Source organism: Aegilops tauschii, chromosome 3, assembly GCF_002575655.3.
Source record: "Aegilops tauschii subsp. strangulata cultivar AL8/78 chromosome 3, Aet v6.0, whole genome shotgun sequence".
NCBI lineage: Eukaryota > Viridiplantae > Streptophyta > Magnoliopsida > Poales > Poaceae > Aegilops > Aegilops tauschii.
In genome coordinates, this window is record NC_053037.3 from 192,502,631 (window position 1) to 192,523,158 (window position 20,528).

General features: G+C 47.4%; 1 protein-coding gene across 5 annotated transcripts; it reads left to right on the forward strand.

Annotated features, from left to right (window-relative positions):
- Positions 1-9,674: 9,674 nt before the first annotated feature.
- Positions 9,675-20,022, forward strand: LOC109749974 (transcription factor HBP-1b(c38)). Of its 5 annotated transcripts, none has more exons than XM_020308911.4 (9): positions 9,675-10,016; positions 11,333-11,472; positions 12,848-12,925; positions 13,017-13,076; positions 13,626-13,703; positions 13,787-13,838; positions 13,986-14,257; positions 15,407-15,658; positions 19,603-20,022. In XM_020308911.4, the coding sequence occupies exons 2-9, from the start codon at positions 11,413-11,415 to the stop codon at positions 19,747-19,749; spliced, it is 999 nt and encodes a 332-aa protein (XP_020164500.1). In that variant the 5' UTR covers positions 9,675-10,016; positions 11,333-11,412; the 3' UTR covers positions 19,750-20,022. The 5 variants fall into 5 exon arrangements, with proteins under 5 accessions (XP_020164500.1, XP_020164502.1, XP_040259713.1 ...); XM_020308913.4 differs by having other exon boundaries at positions 15,422-15,658; XM_040403779.3 differs by having other exon boundaries at positions 9,715-10,016; positions 11,340-11,472.
- Positions 20,023-20,528: the final 506 nt, after the last annotated feature.

Sequence of the window (20,528 nt, forward strand, 5' to 3'; positions counted from 1 at the left end):
TAGAGGGTGCGCGAATGGCCTTCGCCCGCGCAAAGGTGCACTGGGGGAAGATGGATGCTGAGAAGCTGATGACCGAGGGGCCGCTAGAGGGGAAGGAGCACCGCAAGCCCGAATTATATTATGAAAATGTCCTTAAAGGATCCTACCTTGTAGCGGAGCTATGCACCAAGGACATTATATTTCCATGAATGTGAATCATTTCGTCCTTTGTAAATGTCTGAACAGGGTCATTTATACTATTTATTTCCTGTTATATAAAATTTTACCCTCCTGTGCGGCCGTTTTATATTTTAAACCTAAGAGTTGGCCAGTCGTTGGCTTCTGCCCCCACGTAAGAAGTACGAGGGTGTTCGGGATAAACCTGAGCACTCTTTATCCCAGTTTTGGGTCCTTCGAAGGAGGTGCTCAGCACAACGAACCAGGCAATCAGACTATAGGGCTTTATCACTCTCACTTAGCCATAGGAGCTTTAGTAAGGTAGGCGCAGCCCCTGGTGTTCGGAATACCGTACTATGGGCTCTATAAGCACCTGATCGGAGAAAAAACCGATCCATCGCACGCTGCATTGGTTATGGCATTATGCGGGAGAAATCCTTAAAGATTTTATGACCTCTCGAACAGCTGACCAGCTCTCGCCGTATCATGACAGTCAGTTTTCGGCTTTCTCTACTGAGGTGCTCGTCCGGAAGAACCGGGACACAATCGCAGTAGTTCTCCCAGTGCTACCTTAGCCGATATAGCGGAACGTAAGGTACCAAAACATGGGAGCCGGGCAAACCCAACTATTGACCCAAGACATGATTCGGAGCTGATGCATATAATGCTATAAGTTCGGGGTGCCGAACTTCCACGAAGGTGTTCGGACTTTATTGCCGTACTGTGGGTAAAACGAAGCCCCTGGCCCGTTTAAAGGCATATCGCGGCGTACGGATGCCACTTGACAAAAGAGTTTTAATAAGAAATGACAGCATAGAAGCGTCATACAAATCCACATATTTTATTTGAATAGTACATTGATGCGTATAAGACAGGTAATAATGGAAAAAGAAATATGACTGTGGCACCTGCTAAGACTAGGGAGGACGAAGCTGCATGCGGATCCGGAGTATAGTCGGATGGTCATCGCGGGGAACATCTAAGGATTCCCTCGGGCGTTCGGGCTGCCTCCATATTGCCCGTCCTGGTCGAAGCAAAGGTGAGCCTGCAAAATGAAATGTAAGAAATGTTTGTGTGCCGGAGAGTGGTTGAGCCGCTGTATGCGGCCTATCTTGGCCTTTGCCGGAGTGCTTAATTGAGCTCTGGATGAGCCGGGCTATGCTGCCGCGAAGTAGTTTTTTTTAAGTGAACGACAGTGGGAGAGGCTCCCACTGACTTCTGTATTACTCACAAAGGATCAGTTACATAATTGTTACAACAGGGGTTTAAACGGTCCCCCGGCCGTGTGGGCTAGTGTAGCTACAACACTAATGTCCCAAGTTTACAATGTAGCTAGACAGGAAAGGATGAAGTTCCTCTCTGCAGTTATGGATCAGTAGTTCTAAGAGATTTTTGAATCTAGCCAACCATGACCCGAATGAGTGTTGTATCCCTCTGAAATGTTGATTGTTTCTCTCCATCCATAAACTCCAAGCAGCCAACAGAAAAATGTCCATGAAGAGAGGCTATCGCCAGGTCTCTCTGCCCCCATGTAGCAGTGCTATTCTACTGCCTCTGATCGGCCAGGTCAATCCAGCCTTACTCCAGCACTATTGACTAAAGGGGCATAAGAAGAACAAGTGTTCAACGGTTTCCTCGGGGGGGGGGGGGGGCTTTGACAAAACATGCAGGAATAATTGTTCCCCGTGACAGCAAAGTGTCTACGTTTAAGCATATTTCTGGTATTCAGTCGATCCACCAGAAGCAACCACCCAAACATTTTAAACTTGATCGGGCTCTTGGCCTTCCAAAGCCAGCGAAAAGCCTCATTAGCCCCGATCTCCTTGTAACAATGATCATAGAATTTTTTCGAAGAGAAGCGCCCGAGCGTGCATTCCCAGGTGTCATGGCGGCCATCGGCCACACACACATGCATCGAGGCCTGTTGGATTTGTCTGACCTCCCTGGCCTGGGTCGAGAGGGGTAAGCTAAAGATCGTGGCCGGATCAGTGGCAGTGAGAACCCTAGCAACGGGAGTCCTTTGGCGGTATCCGGGAGCCTGGCCGTCGACTCGAGGTTCGGCTGCAAGGTGCTACTCGTTGCTTCTGCTGTTAAGGCAGCGGTGTACTTGTTGCTGCCGGAGGAAAGGTCGGCCTTGCCCTTAACCGTGATGACGCCGCGTGGACCGGGCATCTTGAGCTTACGGTAGGCGTAATGTGGCACCGCGTTAAATCGAGCGAACGTGGTTTGTCCGAGCAGTGCCTGATAATCACTGTGGAAGGGGACGATTTTGAAGGTTAACTCTTCGGTGCGGTAATTGTCTGGTGATCCGAAGACTACCTCGAGGGCAATGGAGCCTATACAACTGGCTTCCACACCTGGTATGATGCCTTTGAAAGTGGCTATAGTGGGTTTGATCATCGAATGATCGATGCCCATCTTGCGCACTGTGTCCTGATAAAGCAGGTTTAGACTGCTGCCTCCGTCCATAAGGACTTGTGTGAGGCGGAACCCGTTAATTATTGGGTCAAGGACTAGTGCGGCTGGATTGCCCTGATTGGCGTTGACCGGACGATCTGTGTGGTTGAAGGTGACCGGCCCTAGTTTATATTGGGGGACGCCTGGTTCCGTTAAGTCGACATCCCTAGGGGTGCGTGTTGGGTCCGGTTTGGGAATTTGGGTGGTGTTTACCACGTTCACCGTTTGGATTTGCGGGGGAAATTTCTTTTGCCCTCCTGTGTTCGGTGATCTGGGCTCTTCGTCGCCATCATCGCTTTGAGACCCCCCTTTATTGTTCTTGGTGCCTTCCCTGCCGGCTTGTTTGAAGACCCAGCATTCTCTATTAGTATGGGTGGCTGGCGTCCCTGGGGTGCCATGAATTTGGCATTGACGATCGAGTATGCGGTCCAGACTGGACGGACCCGAATTGTTATTTTTGAGGGGCCCTTTCCGCTGACCGGACTTTGGGCCACTAAACCCGGCATTAACTGCCGTATCTTTGGCATTTTCACCATGTTTACGACGCTTGTGTTTGTTGCGTCGTGGTTTGCCGTTGCTATCCCTGGCCTCTGATGAGCCAGGTTTGCTTGCTGTGTTGTTACTACGAGCCAACCAGCTATCTTCGCCCGCACAAAAGCGGGTCATAAGTGTTGTGAGGGCTGCCATGGATTTTGGCTTCTCTTGACCGAGGTGCCGGGCGAGCCACTCGTCACGGATGTTATGCTTAAATGCCGCTAAGGCCTTTGCATCTGGACAGTCAACAATTTGGTTCTTCTTAGTTAGGAACCGGGTCCAGAATTTCCTGGCCGATTCCCCTGGTTGCTGAGTTATATGACTTAAATCGTCAGCATCCGGCGGGCGCACATAAGTGCCCTGGAAATTGTCCAGGAATGCATCTGCCAGGCTCTCCCAACTTCTGATGGAGTTTGCCGGCAAGCTATTCAGCCAATGCCGAGCCGGCCCTTTGAGTTTTAGCGGGAGGTACTTGATGGCGTGTAGATCGTCCCCGCAGGCCATGTGAATGTGGAGGAAGAAATCTTCTATCCATACCGCGGGGTCTGTAGTACCATCATATGATTTAGCGGGGTTTGAACCCTCTAGGAATTCATGATCCATTACTTCATCGGTAAAGCATAGGGGGTGTGAGGCGCCTCTGTGCCGGGCTATGTCATGACGCAGTTCATACGAGTCGTGTCTGCTGTATTCGGCCCGGCCGGACTTACTTTTAGTGTATCCGGCGTGACGATCACCGTCACGCGTTGGGGCGCGGTCCCGTGATCCGTAGATCGATCTTGTATGTCCTGCTTTGTTTTCCAATACGTCTCACAGGTCCCGTGTGTTGCCCCGGGCCTTGATGTTTTTGTTTGTCTGGCGACGGGGTGCGGGCTGGACTTCGGGCTGATATGCCCCTCTGTCTCGGCCACGAGGTGGCCGATCCGCCGCATCATACGCTGGTGATGTAGGTTTTAATGCTTCCTCCTCGAGTTGGGGTAGCAACCTGCGCTTTGGGTAACTCTTGGTTGGGCGTTCGAGTTCGTATTCCTCGGCCGCAAGGACTTCAGTCCATCTATCCGCTAGCAGATCTTGATCAGCTCGAAGCTGTTGTTGCTTTTTCTTCAGGCTGTTTGCTGTGGCTATAAGCTGGCGCTTGAAGCGCTCCTGCTCGACGGGATCCTCAGGCACGATAAATTCTTCGTCGCCGAGGCTCACCTCGTCTTCGGAGAGAGGCATGTAATTGTCATCCTCTGATTCTCCGTCCGCTGCCTGTTCCGGAGGGCTAGCTTGTTCATCCTCCCGCTCAAGGTCTGGCTGGAGGGGATTGTCGTTGTCTTTGGCACTATCCGGAGCATTATTGTCTCTTGTGCCAGTATTGCTGCTTTTGCTATGGCGGGACTTAGAGCGGCGCCGCTGACGTCGGTGCTTGGATTGCTTCTTGGAGGGATTATCCTCCGCTGTCTTATCGCCATCGCCTTCTTTGGGGGTGTCCACCATGTATATGTCATATGATAAGGTGGCAGTCCAGCGCCCTGTGGGCGGTGGTTCTTGTTCGTCTCCTGCATCGTCGTCCATACCGTCGATGTCTTCGGAGCCGAAGTCGAGCATGTCGGTTAAATCATCGACAGTGGCTACTAAGTGGGTGGTGGGCGGGGAGCGAATTTCTTCATCGTCCGCACCCCATTCTAGCCGGACATAGTTCGGCCAAGGGTCTCCTGACAGAGAGAGAGACCTCAACGAGTTTAGCACGTCGCCAAAGGGCGAGTGCTGAAAGATATCCGCGGAGGTAAACCCCATGATCGGTGCCCAATCGGATTCGATAGGCACGGACGCAGGCGGCTCGGAGCCCATGGCCGGGGACGAATCCAACGGTTCGGCAACACGGGTCTCGTAGGAGGTGAAGTCAGTATTCGGCTCTATCGCCACTGAGTGTGCGGCCTCCGTGGCGGGGCCCATCCACCCGTCCTCAGATGGCGCAATTTGTTCCGGATTGAGGGCCGGAGTGGTTGCAGGTGTGATCTCCCGAACACTGTCCGACGACAGAGTTAAGTCATGCTCGTCGTGATTGTGCGGCGCACCTGACATGGGCTCGAATCCGTCGAAGATCAAGTCTCCGCAGATGTCGGTAGTATAGTTCAAGTTTCCAAACCTGACCTGATGGCCAGGGGCGTAGCTCTCGATCTGCTGCAGATGGCCAAGCGAGTTGGCCCGCAGTACGAAGCCGCCGAATACGAAGATCTGTCCGGGGAGGAAAACCTCACCCTGGATCGCATCGTTGCCGATGATCGAAGGAGCCATCAAGCCTTACGGTGACGGCACAGTGGAACTCTCAATGAAAGCACCAATGTCGGTGTCAAAACCGGCGGATCTCGGGTAGGGGGTCCCGAACTATGCGTCTAAGGCGGATGGTAACAGGAGGCGGGGGACACGATGTTTACCCAGGTTCGGGCCCTCTCGACGGAGGTAATACCCTACTTCCTGCTTGATTGATCTTGATGATATGAGTATTACAAGAGTTGATCTACCACGAGATCGTAGAGGCTAAACCCTAGAAGCTAGCCTATGGTATGATTGTTGTTGTCCTACGGACTAAACCCTCCGGTTTATATAGACACCGGAGGGGGCTAGGGTTACACAGAGTCGGTTACAAGGGAGGAGATCTACATATCCGTATCGCCAAGCTTGCCTTCCACGCCAAGGAGAGTCCCATCCGGACACGGGACGAAGTCTTCAATCTTGTATCTTCATAGTCCAACAGTCTGGCTGTCCGAGGACCCCCTAATCCAGGACTCCCTCACCTGGATATAGTCATGATTATTTGAAATTCTATCAATTGCCCAACAGTAATTTGTTTACCCACCGTTTGCTATTTTTCTTGAGAGAAGCCACTAGTGAAATCTATGGCCCCCGGGTCTCTTCTTTATTATATTTGCCTTTGCGATCTATTTTTATTTGCCTTTATTTTCAGATCTAATAATCCAAAAATACAAAAATACCTTGCTGCACTTTATTTAATTTGTGATCTATTTATTCAATCTATTATAACTTTCTCCCGTCCTTTTGCCAATTTCTGGCTCCGTTACGGGAAAGGGATTGACAACCCCTTTAATACGTTGGGTTGCTAGTATTTGTTATTTGTGTGCAGGTGCTGTTTACGTAGTGTTGTGTGGTTCTCCTACTGGTTCGATAACCTTGGTCTCATCACTGAGGGAAATACCTACCATTGTTGTGCTGCATCATCCCTTGCTCTTTGGGGAAATACTGACGTAGTTCAAGCAAACATCAATGTGCAAGCGAAAGATCTTGTCATCTTTCAATGCCCATGAAAGGTATTCTTTGGGATTGTTGCTTCCGAAGACCTTAGGTATGGTGAACTTGAGCTTGCCGTAGCATTGCTCTTCATTGTGCTAGGGTCGATGGTGATGACGCTCTTGGCGTGGAGGAGGGTCTTGAGCCGCTTGCTCCTCGCGTTTCGCTTGATTAGCTTGACGTTGAGGTTGTGGAATTCTTGCACGGTTCCTCATTTCTTGGCGCTCCTCAAGGCGTGCGGCTACTTCTTGTCGCTCTTGTCAGATGGCCTCTTCTTGAAGTCATGCTTGGCGGTTGCGCTCGTCGACGACTAGTGTAGCTTCACGTAGAGCACGTTGGGCTTCAAGATTTTGTTCCTCGCGACGATGTTGTTCTTGTCGAGGGGCATCATCTTGTTGTTCTTGTCGATCTTGGCGTATTGGAGCTTGTGCTTGGACCGGAGGTTCATTAGCTTGTTGCCGTAGGCGTTCGCATTCACGGAGACGGCCTTGTAAACCATTGCCATGTAATGGGTTTTGCGGGGCTTGATGAAATTCATGGTCTTGGCAACGATGCGAACGAGCTCGTGGGGGACTTGCATCCAAAGAAGAATGCGAAGAATGTCGACTTGAGTGGCTCTGTCTTGAATAGGACGAAGTGGTAGAAGAGCGGTTGACCATCATGGCTCATATGTCTTCTTTGAGAGATGCCATCGATGTGTCAAAGTAGTCTCTCGTACGTTGCTCAGATTGTCGCAAGTCGGTAGCGAGTAGGTCGATGCGGTCGCCCAATGCTTCATTCTCTTGATGCAAAGCTCTTTGCGCACCGAAGAGGTGGTTCTTGGTGACGTAGATGTTCGAGTCCTCATCTTGCTCGATGAAGAGTGAGTTGGTAGAAGTAGTTGGCCTATCCATCATCTCAAGCAAATATGTGAGTGGAAGAGAGGAAAGAATTATACCAAATGTACCTTATCCAATGTTGAGGATGAATCAATGATCACTCAATAATGTAACAAGGAAATAGCACAATTGGTACCGGATCTCGTCGATTTCTCACACCTATACAAATAAAGCCTTTGGTGGAGCTTGGTGAGGATGGTGGACAAAATTTATGCAATTGCTCGCAAGACTCAATAATGTTGGAAAAGATTCACAAATTTGCAAATGCAACAAGTAGACCAATAGCAAAATGTGGCACATGGAAACACACACATAGATAGATAAGTGGGGTCGTGCAACCAAGGAACGAGCTCAAAATGTGGAAACAACGGAAAATGCTCTTGTTGCACAACTCTAGAGAGACGCTAGCATGATTGCACAATAGGAGGATACGAGACTTGTGCACAACCTATAGAGCAAAAATGCAACACTTCTATCCCAAGTATGCTATATATGTATGATGTTTCGGCGATATGATTCAAGATGATCAAGTATGACAATCTTAATGTAGTATGATGCTATGGTTCTTGCTTAAAAGCTCTTTGCTTATATTTCTCTTTTGCTTAAAAGCTCGTTGGCTCTTTCTCTTTTGAGCTCTTTCTTTGGACTTCTTTTGCAAACTTGACGAACCAAGATAGCAATTGTGTATATGCGATGACAACCTGTGACACAAGAGATGATACCAAGATACATATACCAAGATGATGTGATATATGCAATGAGACGATGATCACTAATGTGCACAAGTAACATTGCCGGCAATACTCAAAGGCTAGTCTCAATAGGTAAGGGATGCAAAATGGGCCATGGTGGTTATCAATGCAATGGCAAGGGTAATGTACAAGAGTGTCGTCGAGGTTACCGATCCTTGCTTACGGTATATGGTGTCAAAATGGTGAAGTAGTGGTCTTTGTCGATGACGAGTCTGTGGCAAAGATGAGAGGCAGTGGTGTCGGAGTCGAACCGTTCCTAAGTAGCCGAAACACGTTAGGAAACGGAAACCGCAACTCAAATTCTCAATGACCGAAGCGTGTCAAAATTTTCGTAGTTGGGAGCGGGTAAGCGATGGTGGTTTGCTGAGGTGCAATGTGGGGTTGTCGGAGTGGTGGTGCGGAAGGAGTAGTGGGCGGCTGGAAATTTCTGGAGGAAAATTTGTAGTTTCATCAGGTTCGGTCGGACGTCCGGTATGGGTTGGACAACCGGTGGTCGGACGTCCGATGCCTGGGCGATTCCGGGCTGCGGGATGAACTCTAGGGTTCGTGGTGGAGAAGCAAAATTTGGTCAAAAATTGGATGAATTTGTGGATGGAAATTGGGGAAATGATGGGGTAAAGCTAGATCTACCTGCAACACATCAAATCCATGGATCAAATCCAACAAAACATCACCACACCAACAAAACACAAAAATAAATAAATTGGGGGGCTATTTTTGTGGGGATTTTTAAAATTGTGACAAAATCAACAAAATTAGGCTAGAAAAAGAGGGGTAGAGGCTCCAAATTCCTGATCAACCTTGGCTCATGATACCAAGATGATGTAGGGTGGAACCCTAGGGGACGATCTTTCACGATTTGGAGGGGATCCGACGAAGAACACAACGAACACACGAGGGGAAACACTCAAATCAACGAGATACGATTACACATGTGCTACATCCATGAACACAAGAGGTCACAAAGATTCAAAGACAACAAAGGAAGGATACAAGCAGCTAGTTCTTCTCCAAGAGGAGGTCTTGAATCCACTTGCGGGATCTTCTCCTAGATGGGGGACTTGGCCTCCAAGGGAGTAGGTATCAAGTGGATGAGCAAAGCTCTATCTCTCATATGAGCTAAATCAATGCTAACCCTAGAAAGAGGGAGGAGGAGGAGGAGTATATATAGTCTAAGTGGACGAAGGGGTACATGGGCCTCGGCCCAACACGCTGTGTGCAGACAGGCGTCGGTCGCCCGACAGCTACCGGACGTCCGGTGGCTCGTGAGGGTCTGGTCGTCCGGTAGAGTCTGGACTTCCGGCATTTCGGCTCGAATCAGGCGGCGTCGGACATCCGGAGGCCAAGTCTGACCTCAGGGTGCCATGCTGGCAGGCGTGCAGCGCGTGTCGGCTAGGCGCTGCACGACCAGGTGTGAGGCCGGGTCTGACCTCAGGGTGCCATGCTGGCAGGCGTGCAACGCGTGTCGGTAAGGCGCTGCACAATAGAGTGCAACGTCTATCTGTCGGATGCTGCATAAAAGAGTCAGGTGAGTGTTTACCGATGGTTTAGTTTGTGAAATAATTTCGCATGAGGTTAAATTTGTCCATTTTGCCTACGAGGAGCCAGGAGAGGCAATACATGTGTTTCCTTTTATGCTCACGTAAAAAAGAGAAAGGGGGAGAAAAAAAAAAACTAGGGTTCGTTCCAGTTCGTTTCCGGGGAGCACCGCCCCCCGAACTCCCGTGCCCTCCGCTTCCCCAGCCGCGACCAAAGAGGCGTACCCGGCGGCGGGACCTACGGCGGCAGGAAGCCGCAGCCGCGTCCTGCTCGCCGGGCTCGTCGTGTAGGCCAGGAGCGGCGGCGGCGGTAGCTCGGGGAGCTCGCAGCAGCGGCGGCCGCAAAAGGATCGGCTACGGCGGCAGTCTACTACCCCGTAGTTCCGATAGAGGCCCCTCTTCCTATCGAGGTGATTCGAGGACCCTCATCTTTCCCTTGTTTTTGCTGCGGGATGAAGTTACTGCTAGCTCGCAGCGAGTTTACACGGTTACATTTTGGTTGTTTTCCAGATTGCTGCGCCAGCTTAGCTCCATTCATGTACTACTCTAGATTGCAATGATAGGAAGGCAACCGATTCCTAGCCTTAGTAGCCTACTATGAGCTGCGAACTATAAATGATCGGAATGTTAAAAAGTTTTCTTTTTAGGTCATGATAAATAAGCGTCTAGTCTTTGTGGCTGTCGTCACTTTTGGTAATCCTGCCTTTTAGTCGATTCCATTTTTTGTTTGCTGCGGAGGTATTGGTAAGTCCTAGCATTACATTTTTCTGTATCATCCGGTTCTTGTTTTGAACAAAATGATGAATATTCTAGATAATTGCCAGCCCACAAGATATTTTTGTTATGTTTCATGCACCAACCAGTTACTCAGATTGTTGCACCAGCTTTAGCTCCAGCTCTGATACACTATTGAATTCATGCTCCAACCAGTTAACCAAAAGTCCGAACTTATGGAGAAGGTTGGGCATTGCACATATACTTCAACACAACCCACACGTGCAAGCACTCTCGCCTCAAACGTGGGCACGACTAGCACTCTCGCCTCCGTGTTTGTGAATAGGGGTGAGCAAACGCTCTAGCCAGAACTCGAACTTGAGACCTCTGACTCTGATACCATTATATGTTTCACGCACCAACCAGTTCACCCAAAAGTCCGAACTTATGGAGAAGGTTGCCCATTCCACATATGCTTCAGCAATTTTTGAACCAGAATGTTGACTAATTTCTATGCTAGGAAATGATGACCACAAGATATTGTACTGAAACGTGGTTGATTCCAATCCCTCACTTCCAATCTAACATGAACAGTGGCCGATTTGTTCACGTGAAAAGTGGGAACTATAAATGGAACCGCCTTATATTTGGAGGGGGTTGTGATATTCATCATATTATTTGGGTTTGGTTTGAGCTATTCACCAATGGAAATATGAAGAATAAGATTCACGTTACCTGGCATTTAAGTCATCAATTCATTTCTTGGTTGCAATTGTGTAACTCCAGAAATTGACATCTCAAGCCTGCGTGGAAGTCATGAGTATGCATGTAGAACTTTATTCGTCATGTATAAATTTTGCTTGTTGAACTATGTTCTCCCATATAAATGCATGTTGTTCAATGCCACCTAGATATTTAGTAATTAGTAACAAATTGGCAGATTGATCATGTCTGGCTTACAGCGTCTTTAATCTTTGCATATTATATCTCATTGAAATGGTTTGTTCATCAGTGTTTAGGCATATATCTGCAGCTTTGTCACAACAAAGGAATCTCTCTGGGAGTTACATTAAGCACTAGGAATAATCTGCAATGGCAGAGGCCAGCCCTAGAACAGAAACGTCAACAGATGATACTGATGAAAATCTTATGGTAAGTCTTTTCTTACCTTAGTTAGCTCAGCTATTGTATGGACTATGGAGTGGAGAACAGCCCAACTATTTTTACTGAATGTATATGAGTGATCATATAATAATGGTAAACAATGATATCAATAGTGAGGTTTATCATTTTCACTTGGAAACAGAATCAGTGGTTATGAGATCAACCATTACATTAAACCATGTGAGCAATAGTGGCTACAGAAGTTGAAATAAGAGGGGTTGGCCAAATGTAGAGGGCGTTCTGTAAGATATTTCTAATAGCTTTGCCGTTCATTCAATGGTCTAAATTCGTGAAAGATGTGTAAACTAAAAAGTCAGTATATAGTGATCTGCACTATGCTGCTACTTAGATTTTTTTTTTGAGATCTTGTTATGAGAGAACCGCTCTTACAATACTGGGTAGATTGGAGAATTTGTATGGTATCCATCAGTCCTGTTTAGATTACTACACAGTAGAACAGAACCTTCACATTTCATAATCCAATATAACTATGTGTTGTGAATGGACAGTTCACATAGATATCCATCAAATTAGGAGTGAAAAAACATGAACAATCGGCTTTACCTATTAAGATATCTAGCACAATATTCTTTTGGAAATATAATATAACACTTGTTAAGTTGGCTCACTGCTTGATACGATCCTCAAACCCCTTGACCTTGTCTTAGTTCCTCAACAACCATTTATTTGTATTCTGTCTTTATGATAGCTTGTGAAATTGGACCATCAGGATTCAGGAGTATCACATGTACAATTATGAAACGCATACTCCCTCCGCCCCAAGATAAGATTTAGTACAACTTTGTACTAAATCAGCGACACTTATTTTGGGAGGGAGGGAGTATAACATAGATCTTTCAACTCATCTGCTGAGGTCTATGTAGATTATGTGGTAGTTGAAAATGGTAATTTTGACAGTTACAATATGGGCCTAAAATACGTTATGTCTGCGATGCAGAACATACATGTCCTTGATAGATGATAAAACAATAGTAAACCAAAGGATACACAAAACAGGAGCTGCTATGCTAAGTGGCCAAATTCATTTTTTGCATATAAGTGACTAGGAAGATGCCCTAATACCCTTAACTAGTCCACTAGTTTTTCAAGAACAGGAGAAGCATAAAAGAGAAGTAAACTAGTTTTGCTTTTCAGTTATGTAGTGGAAAATCTCATTCATATTTTATGCTGAAACATTGGGAATCTAGGAGAGGGAAATTAATTGTTTAAAAATAAGAATAACGCGATAGTTATGTTGTCATCCGCAGCTTGAATCAGGTTTTTCAGGAATCTATGAGAGGGAATTTAATTGTTTAAAAATAAGAATAAAGCAAGCCTGATAGTAGTATGTTGTCATCCGCAGCTTGAACCAGGGAATGCTGCTCTTGCTGTTGTTTCTGACTCTAGTGACAGATCCAGAGACAAAAACGGAGATCAAAAGGTAAAAGTTTTCAAGTAGCTTTCTCCGTTTCATTTCATGTTATCGCTCCTGCTACTTGCAAGAAATACTTTGCTAATAGCTTATGTTGCAGACAATGCGTCGGCTTGCTCAAAATCGCGAGGCTGCTAGGAAAAGTCGTTTGAGGAAAAAGGTACCTGGATGTTACTTTTAGCTTCTTTACTAATGACAGTGCTTTTATTTTTGTGAGACTTTTGGTTCACTTGGTATTGCATTCTACTAGTACTTGAATTATGCCATTCTCATATAACTAAACTGCATTTTGCTATTGGGTTTATTTTTTTTCTATTGGGGCTCAGTTATTGTTGGCGCTAGTGCAGTATACACATTATATTGCTGGAAAAATGTAGAGAGGATGGATGAACTCGTGTAGGCCTGTGTATGATTTTTAGATTAGATTAAGCACAGAAGCAGGTCTAGTGGTTTTGCCTGTAAGCCATTAAAAGAGTTCAAAGTTTCTACTGGTTGGCTTCTTAAGGAGCTTTCGGTGAGCATGTTGCGGAGGTTTCGGGTGAACTGTTCCATTGTTGAGAATCAAAACGGAAGTTCGTTTATGGAGAACATCACAATATTTAATTCATTGCTACAAAGTCATCATTTTCACAATTCTACTATAGATTGACCGTGGCGGCGTGGCCTGTGTATTGTATATTTGTTTTCGTAATGTTGCTCTCTCTTGTAGGCATATGTTCAACAATTGGAGAACAGCAGGCTAAAGCTTACCCAGCTAGAGCAGGAGTTGCAACGAGCTCGCCAACAAGTTTGCTTTTATTGCTTGTCATTTTTTTGAGTTCTGGTTACAAGACTTCATTTGAAGTTTGCTTATGGAAATTTCCTTCACAGGGCATTTTTATATCTAGTTCAGCAGACCAGTCCCATTCCATGAGTGGAAATGGTAATATCAGATCTCTCCAGTGATCAATATGTAATCTTTGTATGCCACATGAACTATTTTCTTAATTTTCACCATGGACGTATCCAACAAATACATGCCACATTCTCTTATTTTTGTATATTATAACTATGCTGCCTTTTGTTGCAGGGGCGTTGGCTTTTGACACAGAGTACGCACGGTGGTTGGAAGAACACAATCGACAAGTTAATGAGCTGAGAGCTGCAGTTAATGCCCATGCAGGCGATACTGAGCTGCGTAGTGTTGTTGAGAAGATCATGTCACACTATGATGATATTTTTAAGCAAAAAGGAAATGCAGCCAAAGCAGATGTCTTTCATGTGTTATCAGGCATGTGGAAGACACCAGCTGAGAGGTGTTTCCTATGGCTTGGAGGTTTCCGACCTTCTGAGCTTTTAAAGGTGTGTAATGCAGCCTTGTGCTTTACTTGTAGTCCTTCGGAATATCAAAATCATCTGGCATGACCAATGTTGCTCTAGAATATCTTAGTCTAGAATGAAAAAATTATCAGTACAAACCCTCTGTTTCAAAACAGATGACCTTATAGGCTATCCAACTATTCTCAAATACTTGTCCTTCTGCACTTCAATTACTACTTGAATCATTGTGTTTGTATTAGGTCATGTACTCCCTCCGTTCCTAAATATAAGTCTTTTTAGAGATTCCAATATGGACTACATACGGAGCAAAATGAGTGAATCTACACTCTAAACTACGTCTATATACATCTGTATGTAGTCCATATTGGAATCTCTAGAAAGACTTATATTTAGGAACGGAGGGAGTATACAATAGTACAGACAGGTGCTGTCCATAATATATCCCTCCATGTCACATATGGATCATGCTGTATAGATAGCCTATACAATGATCCGTCTGTTAGTAGTCTTTCTACTCATAGGTAATTTTGATTAAAAGTTAGAAAGAACATTCAGACAATAGAAAGAACTCAGTCTTGTCTGTAAAAACTCGACAGGCTGTGACACTCTTTCTCCTTTTTCTCTTTCCGCCACATCATCAAAATTCTTATGTGGCTCCTGTTAAATACAGCTTGTATAGGTCTATTGTACATGCCCTTACCCTTTATCAATGTCATAAAAACGGGAACTAATTAACTCATGCTTGCATGCCTTAATTTGAGGAGGAAAATTGGGGCATCTTAATGCCTTGGTGAGAAGAAAGCGATAAACATGAAAATACATGGAGGGCAATATAGACATCTTACTCACTCTTAATTCTTGTGCCCAACTCTAGAAGGGCATTTATTTTAGAACAGAGGGAGTATCTATGCGCCTACCCCAACTTGTTTGGGACTAAAGGCTTTGTTGTTGTTGTTGTTGTTGTTAGGGAGTATCTATGCATCTTTCTCTGTGCTGTATATTATCAGGTTAGACTAAATAATATATGGGGATGTAGGCAAATTACGGATTATGAGAACGCAATATCATGTGTCTTGTTTTGCATCTCTTTGATACTTCCTTTGTCTCCTTTATTTGTTTGAAATGCTGATGTATTTATTGATGAGTTACTAATAAACTAAGAAACTGCAGCTTCTTTCGACCCAGCTTGAACCCCTAACTGAGCAGCAGCTGTCAGGGATATGCAACCTTCAGCAATCATCACAACAAGCTGAGGATGCTCTTTCACAAGGAATGGAGGCTCTTCAGCAGTCTTTGGCAGAAACGTTGGCTGGGTCTATCGGCTCTTCTGGATCTGGATCAACAGGAAATGTGGCAAACTACATGGGGCAAATGGCCATGGCCATGGGAAAGCTTGGAACCCTTGAAAATTTCCTTCGCCAGGTATTTACTTTACTCCGAATGTATGGTTAGTAGAGAGTATTATGATATGATACCGGAGGAGCTGGGCAGGAGTATATAGACCTCTGTAGGCTATATAATTCAAAAGAGAAAAGTCGATTTTTCATCCCACAACTCTTCCGGAAGTCTACATTTGGTCCCTCAGCGTCAAAACCGTACTCTGCACCGTTAACTCTTCAAACCGGACAAGTTTACTCCCTCGTCTCAGCCGACCCGGTATCGCTGATGACTTGACCCTGTTGTGACCGGTCTTCGCTGACGTGGCAAAATTTCTCTTCTATTAATCATATATCTTCCTCCCATCTCTAGTGGGCATTTGATCAAGCAACTCACACGCATGCACTTTCGCCACCGGCACCACCTCGTTGTCTGACTAGGCAACATCAGCCAGAAGCACGCCACCAGCACCACTGGCCTGACCTACACGTCTTGGCTGGTCGTCAACGACAGCCGCCGGGTCCAGGGCTTGGCCTCTCGCCACGTCGAAGATGGTCGCCGTCGTAGCTGTGGCGGAGGCGCCTAGGTTCGCCGGCTTTGTCCGTGTTGCCGATGCTCGACTGTGGCGTGGTACGCGTCACGGGGGCCGGGCGTGGTCAAAGCAGAGTTCATGCCGCGGACGTGCACAAGCCGTGAAACACCTCTCCGCGGACCATGTCACTGGTGGTGACAATCGCGAATTCAGTGCCAAGCTGGAGGTGCTCGGTAGCCTCAGCCACTGTTATCTTTATGATCTCTGAAATGGTAGGGAGGAGGAGCTGATGATGCTTCAACACTAGAGGTTATCTTCTGCAGTCCACTTTCTATCTTCTCACATGTCTGCTTGTACAATTGTAAGAAGGGACTCTTCCCATCCTTCTCGTTTGCATTAGAGGTTTGCTTGCGCTTCTTGCTTGCTTTTGGTGTCTTCAAAGATGCCAACGTCATTTCAGCACTATCATCGGGTTTCTCCATAGGAACTGCATTAGGATATATCTCCAGCACAAGAAGCACTAGCCCCTGTGACATTTACTTTGTCAAATATGATGTGTACTTCAAGGTGCATCGGCCCCTGTCGTTTGAACTTGAAATGATGCATTCTTTCCTGTCTTCTCTTGGCATATCTGGAAATAAATGTACAAGTTAGGTAGTGCAATCATATAAAACCATGCAAAATGAACCTTTTCTGATACTCTTACCTGAAGATGTTCATCCCACCATTCCTTAGAGCAATCAGCAGTTCTCTTCTCATAATCCATCCAAGCCTAGTTGCTTCATTGTTCAACTCCTTGAAAGAACATAGTCATTTTTTATTGCATCCCATTTGTCCTTGGGATACTTCTTTCCCGTTCTTGCTTCCCATTTCTCCAAAACGTTACCCAACCCTTATTTAAATGACCTAAAGGGTCTATTCCCATTTTCAACCTCTTCTTTCAAGATTTCGATGAGTTTCTTCAGATGTGCATCATCCCACACCGCCTTCTCAGTCATACTTCAATCAAGCGATATGACAAACACATATCAAGAACAATCCACTTACATAATCTCAAAAAATCATCCAATGTACAACAATATGCAGCAATACTATCAAAATATCATCCTCTGTACAGCAATATACAACAATATGCAGCAAGTACTGTCAAACCATCATCATCATACCCTCAAAATATCAAGTATACAGCAATTACTCATCCAATACGACTCCCATCAATTTGTTTTGAACAACAGTGCATACACAAATTTAGGCAAAAATAATTAACATAACAGGGGAGGGGAGGAGGATGCGAAAGGAGTGAGGATGGAAGAGAGGGTCAGCCCAGATGTGGCCGTCCGCACTGGAGGAACGGCCTGCAGCGAGCAAGGTAAGGTTCAGGCCAGATCTGGCTGATTCAAGAAGAGGTAGGAGAAGGGTGGAGGGAGGAGGGAGTAGGGGGGAGGAGAAAGGAGGGCCGGCGGTGCCGGACGGCCGGCTGGACCAGGGCTGAGGGAACGGATATAGAAGAGGGAAGAGGGAGGAAGGAGGGAGGGGACGAGAGTGTACCTGGGCCGGCAGTGGAGCGCTGCTCCGGGCGTCGGCAGGGGTTGGAGGGTCACCGGAGTCCGGCTGCAGCGGCTGGCGGCAGCCAACCCTAGCTCCTGCATGGGGCTGGCGGCTGCTCGGTCGTGCCGGAGTGCGACTAGGGGGTCCCCTTCGTTCCTGCGAGGCTGCTGAGAGGAACAGATTGAAGGGTTACGTTCACTTGGGAGTGGCAAAGGTGGGTAAATACTATCCAACTTCTAGGGGACAGCTGAAAACGGTCGATTGAGAAGCCGGAGAAGTTGGGGTAGGCTGGCTTCAACGTGAAAGCTGTAGCTTTTACAGAAGCTGCTGTCAAAATTACCCCTTTGGTTAGCTTCTAGCTTTTTCAAAGCAGAAGTTGGATAAAAAAGCTCAACCTAACACAGCCATCCTCTCATCTCTCTATTGGGCATTTGATCAAGCAAATCACACGCATGCACTTCCGCCACCGGCACCACCTCGTCACCCGACTAGGCAACATCAGCTAGGAGCACACCACCAGCACCACTGGTCGGACCTACACGTCTTGGTTGGTAGTCAACGACAGCCGCCGGGTCCGGGGCTCGGCCTCTCGTCACGTCGACCATGGTCACTGTTGTAGCTGTGGCGGAGACGCCTAGGTTCGCTGGCTTCGTCCGTGTTGCCGATGCTCGATGGTGGCGTGGTATACATCGTGGGAGTCCAGGGGGTCGGACGTGGTCGAAGCACAATGTTCACGCGGCGGACATGCACAAGCCGTGAAGTGCCTCTCTGCGGACCATGCCACTTGTGCCGGCAATTGCGAGTTTAGTGCTAAGCTGGAGGTGCTCGGTAGCCTCAGCCACCACTACCTCGCGCGCCTGAACGGCTGCTGCACAGCCGGACATGACGGCTCCTCGAGCGAGCCAGCCTCGTTGCTTAGCTGGTGGCCTGTGTGCCACCGCGTCCCCTTGGGCACCATGGCCGTGCTCACCTTTCTGCACCATGATCGATGGACCGTGTACCACTGGCTAGGGCCTTCAGGGGCTTGGCTGCCGAGCCGTCGACGTCTGCTCCTCCACCCCTCCATGCCCGGGACCCGTCCTCATTCAGTCTTGTGCACAACCACGCTTCACCGCACCATGATAAAAAATTAAGGTGACAATGTCTCCGTGCACCAGTAGCAGCCAGCACCCCGTCCTCTTCTGTCGCCACCGTACTATCCAGCTCCCGGCAACGGCAGCATGAGGTGACCATGCCACAGAGACTCCGCTGAGGATGGAGATGGTGGCCGAGAGCGGCTCAGCACGCCGATGGCGGCTTCCCCTTCCCTAGCATGGTCCTCGCTTCCTTCCTGGGGAGGCCTCACTCCGGGGCAGAAATGGCGGCGGCGTTGACCATCGTCGCTCCGGTTCGGAAGGATCGCCCTGTGCTGCCTGCCTGTACGCGCAAGAGACCGAGCTGCTGCGGTGTCCCATGGCCCGAGCACGGCTCAGTCATAGGCCAGGGCCGTCATGTCTGCCGCGAGGTGGTGCGCACTCTGCAGCGGGAGCTGCACTGGCGGTGGCTGGGATGGAGGCATGCCGCTGGCTGCGGCAGACAACGCACGCCAAATGGTCGACTAAATGTCAACACTGGAGATAGATGGGAGGAAGTAGATATATTGCTACGTGGACACGGCCCGGTCAAAGCCGCGCCATATCATGAAACAAACCGCTTCAGTTCTGGAGAGGGACCAAAGTTGTCCGGTTTAAAGAGTTAAGGGTGCAATATGTCTGGTTTGAGAGTCGAGGGATGAAGTCTGCAATTTGCGAAGAGTCGAGGGACGAAAAATAGACTTTTCTCAATTCAAAATGATCTGCAATATCCTGTTTAACTATATGCTTTTATGACTGGTGTTTATGACATCCTTTCTTGTTTTAATACTATCAAGGCTGACAACCTGCGGCAGCAGACTCTTCAGCAGATGCAAAGGATCCTGACCACAAGGCAGTCTGCCCGTGCACTTCTTGTGATAAGTGATTACTCATCCCGGCTTCGTGCCCTAAGTTCTCTCTGGCTTGCTCGACCAAAGGAATAACAAGCGCGTGTGATTTGACTGCAATACATTTTCGCAGTTTGGGGGTGATGGTGGTGGCAGTCATGCAACAGACTTGATTCAGAGAAACTTGCACATACTATAATCCAAAGCGATGTTGTGTTCAGGTAGCTTAGCCATATAGTGAAGTTGAGTGCATTAGGGCCGGGTCCTTGTTGTACCGTTAACCGCTGTAAAATTGGCATCTAATGGTTGCCAAGTAATCTTTAAGATCCTAATTTGCAGAGAGCCATCCCTTTAGATGTGCATTTATAACTTTTGTTGCTAATCGGATTTATTGACTGCTGGGTGTCGTGGGAACGATTTCGACAATAAGAGAGGGGTAGGATAAAGGAGCATGATCTATCGAGATGCATATGGGTGACACGATGGGTGACACGGTGGTTTTAGCGAGTTCGGGCTTCTCACGGTGGAGATAACAACCCTACGTCTCGTGCTTCGGAGAGGCTTTGTTTTATCTGTCTATGTATGCGGAGATTACATGGTGTATTTGAGAGAGAGAGAGAGAGAGAGGAGAGCGGATCTCCATGCCCGAGCTATGTCCTGAGACTAATGGTGAGAAAGAGAGAAGTGGAAGAAAAGACCCTCTAGTCTAGTGGTGGGGGTGGCTTATATAGAGTGCGCCACCCCCTCACCCCTTATGTTACACGGTGGAGCATCAATGCCATAATGCTTGCACACTACAAAACCGTCATGCTGACTATTGGTCTTCGCATATCCGAGTGAGTTACACGGCCGAGTGGAATGAGCTCGTCGAGTGG